This window comes from Dama dama, chromosome X (assembly GCF_033118175.1).
Source record: "Dama dama isolate Ldn47 chromosome X, ASM3311817v1, whole genome shotgun sequence".
NCBI classification, from domain to species: domain Eukaryota; kingdom Metazoa; phylum Chordata; class Mammalia; order Artiodactyla; family Cervidae; genus Dama; species Dama dama.
The window spans coordinates 56,326,612-56,329,292 of record NC_083714.1 but is presented as its reverse complement, the minus strand read 5'-3'; the positions used below and the strand labels follow the sequence as shown (position 1 = coordinate 56,329,292).

Sequence of the window (2,681 nt, the reverse complement as noted above, 5' to 3'; positions counted from 1 at the left end):
CATGTCATGGCAGAGAAAAAGAACACAAAGATGCCACATACCAGGTTCCCCTAATGGGCCCAGGCCCTCACTGCTAAGAAGGCTGACTGCTACCTCTTCAGTCACAGAGGGAAAGATCAGCCTCCCTTACTGCCCCCAGGACAAGCTGTTCAATGTGGGCCTGGAAGGAGTCTGCCTGCTTCTCTAGCTCAGAGTTCCCCTTTCTCCTCCCTCGAAGCCTCTGCAGAGGGGGTGAAAGGAGCTGGGACCCCTTCAATTGACTCTGTCCAGATACTCCAGGACTTTCAACTTGCTGGTCTCCGCATAGGCCCGGGGACCCCACAGGAACTCGGAGCGAGCAGGGTCGCTGCCAGGCACCTGCCGGTACTCTAGGTAACCCTCCTGCACCCACACTTGGGTCAGCAGCTCCCTGGGCTCCCCATAGACGTAGTGCTCACTCCCGGGACACACCCCTATCCTACTGAGTGCGCCCCAGACCGCCTCCTCAGGGGCGCATTCGACCTCCACAGCAATCAGGCACAGGACCATCACCAGGAGGCCGGCCTTGGGCAACCTCTGCTCATCCCTCAGCGTCTCATTGAGGGTGAGGCCCAGGATGGGGACCAGGATATAGGTGGGCTCACTGGGGTCCACCTCCTTTACCTCCAAACCAAAGATCAGCTGCAGGTACTCTATGACTTGACCGAGGACCACCACGAAGTGGTCCTGGTAATCTTTGAGGACACTATTCAGCACTTCTGCCTTTGTGATTGGCTCCTTGGCGAGATACCTACTGATCAGGAATTGTACCAGCTCATTCTTCTTCACCCGTAGTGCCTCTTGGAGTGAGGAACTGGCATCTTCCTGGTCATGCGAGGTGCTTGGCACTTCATCTTGCATGCTGAGGCCATGGTCTTCAGATTGGCTCCCCGGAGTGGCAGCCATGGCAGTGGGAGAGGGGCAGACACCCACAGGGCTCTGGGGGAGACTGGCTGTTGCAGCAGCAGCCGCCTCCTCCAGGGTGCCCCAGACCGGGAGAGAGGAGGAGGAAGCTGCATCTCCTTCCTCCACCGGCTCCACCTCCTCCACCGGCTCCACCTCCTCCACCAGCTCCACCTCCTCCACCTGCTCCACCTCCTCCACATGCTCCTCCTCCTCCATCTGCTCCTCCTCCTCCATCTGCTCCTCCTCCTCCTCCTCCTCCTCGTCACTCGAAAAGACCTGTGCCTCCAGCAGACCCTCGTCCAATCCTGGATCCTGAAAGACTCTCTCAGGAAGGCGGATCTCAAGCATCTCAGGCATGATGACTGGGGTCGAACTGCAGACAGGAGTGAGGAAGGGGGACAGATGGGGACCACAGGGCTGTGGGAGAGTGGGGCTGTGAGCGACCTCGGCTGAGAAACCCACCCTGGGCCGTTTGACTTAGGCCACTTACAGGTCTCCTCTTGAGGGGTGCTCTCGGGCTTCTTAGACGAGCTCCTGCTGAGCGGCCTGACCCCTGGCTACCCGAAGGAGGATGTGAGGTGGCTCCCTAGGGTGCAGCCAGCACAGCAGCTTGAGGTGCCAGGGCTGACACAGAGGGGGAATTAGGGCCGTGTGGGGTCCCCTCTGTTCTGGGATAGGGAGTCCCTGGTGCACACTCAGGGGAAACAACTCACCTTGACTCCTGGCACTGCCTGGACCTCCTCTGCTTTCTGACCTCAGGACACCAGGCTCAGACCTCCGCCTTCGCCTCCTGGTTGCTGGAGCCCCTGTGAGAGAAATGGAGGGGGCACCTCGGGGGGTAGACTGTGGCACAGACTTCCGCCTTCTGTGGTGATAGCAGGGGTGGAATCTGTGAGGTTCCCCCCCCCCGCCCTTTGTGCAGTGGGCGGTCCCCTCGGGGATCCCTTGTAGTGCTCACCTGTCCCCTAGCCGGCCTGGACCCTCCCCTTTGGGGACCTGCAGGGAAACTCAGAACAAGACCCGAGTCTGGACATGGTCCCACATGCGCTGAAGGGCGCCACATGCGGCTGTACCTGCCCAGGGCCTCCCAGGAGTCCTAGGCTGGGGAGATGCTTAGGCTTCAGCTTCTCCTCACGTCCTGCCAGGCCTTCCAGCACTGACCACAGGGGCAGGGGTCTGCTCAGTCCTCTCTCGGGGTCCGGGGAGTCCACCCTCAGGGGACATGAAGCCTCCGCCCTCTGCCCAAACGCCTCACCTGCCGAGGCCCTAAGCCAGAGGTCAAGAAAACCCTCACGCTGCTCACCCCATTCCAGGGCCTCCAATATCCCCATCAAAGGCAAGGATCCCTCCCTGCATTGGGATCTAACCGCCTCAGTCCTTCCTCACATGGAGCCTGGCCTCCAGGCAGGACCCGGATGTTCCCGTCCGCCATGTTGAAACCCTGCCACTTTCACCAGGTCCCCAGTCTCTCTGAGACCCGATGTCAGGATATGCTGCACATGGTCGTTCCACCCGGGGACTACCAGGGTCCCCTCTGGGGTCTGGCTCCCCTCACTCCTCCCTCAGGGTCCCCACCTTGACTCCCGCTAGGACCTGGGCTCTGTCTTCTCCACACCTGAGGCCCGGCTTCTCACACCAGAGCCCCAGTCTCTCTGAGACCCGGATGTCACAAGTCCGCCCTTTGTATCAGGTCACCAGGCTGAGACCCGGATGTCAGGAAGTCAGCCCCCTGTACTAGGTCCCCAGTCTGAGACCCG

At 60.8% G+C, this 2,681-nt stretch overlaps 1 protein-coding gene across 1 annotated transcript; it reads right to left on the bottom strand.

Moving 5' to 3' along the window:
• Positions 1-252: 252 nt before the first annotated feature.
• LOC133052666 (melanoma-associated antigen 8-like) lies at positions 253-1,140 on the bottom strand. Its single transcript, XM_061137571.1, has one exon. The coding sequence runs from the start codon at positions 1,138-1,140 to the stop codon at positions 253-255; it is 888 nt and encodes a 295-aa protein (XP_060993554.1).
• Between the last annotated feature and the right edge of the window lie 1,541 nt (positions 1,141-2,681).

What these genes read in the sequence shown, in the direction of transcription:
- LOC133052666 (XM_061137571.1), bottom strand. Translation starts at nt 1,140, where the DNA reads ATGGAGGAGGAGGAGCATGTGGAGGAGGTGGAGCAGGTGGAGGAGGTG.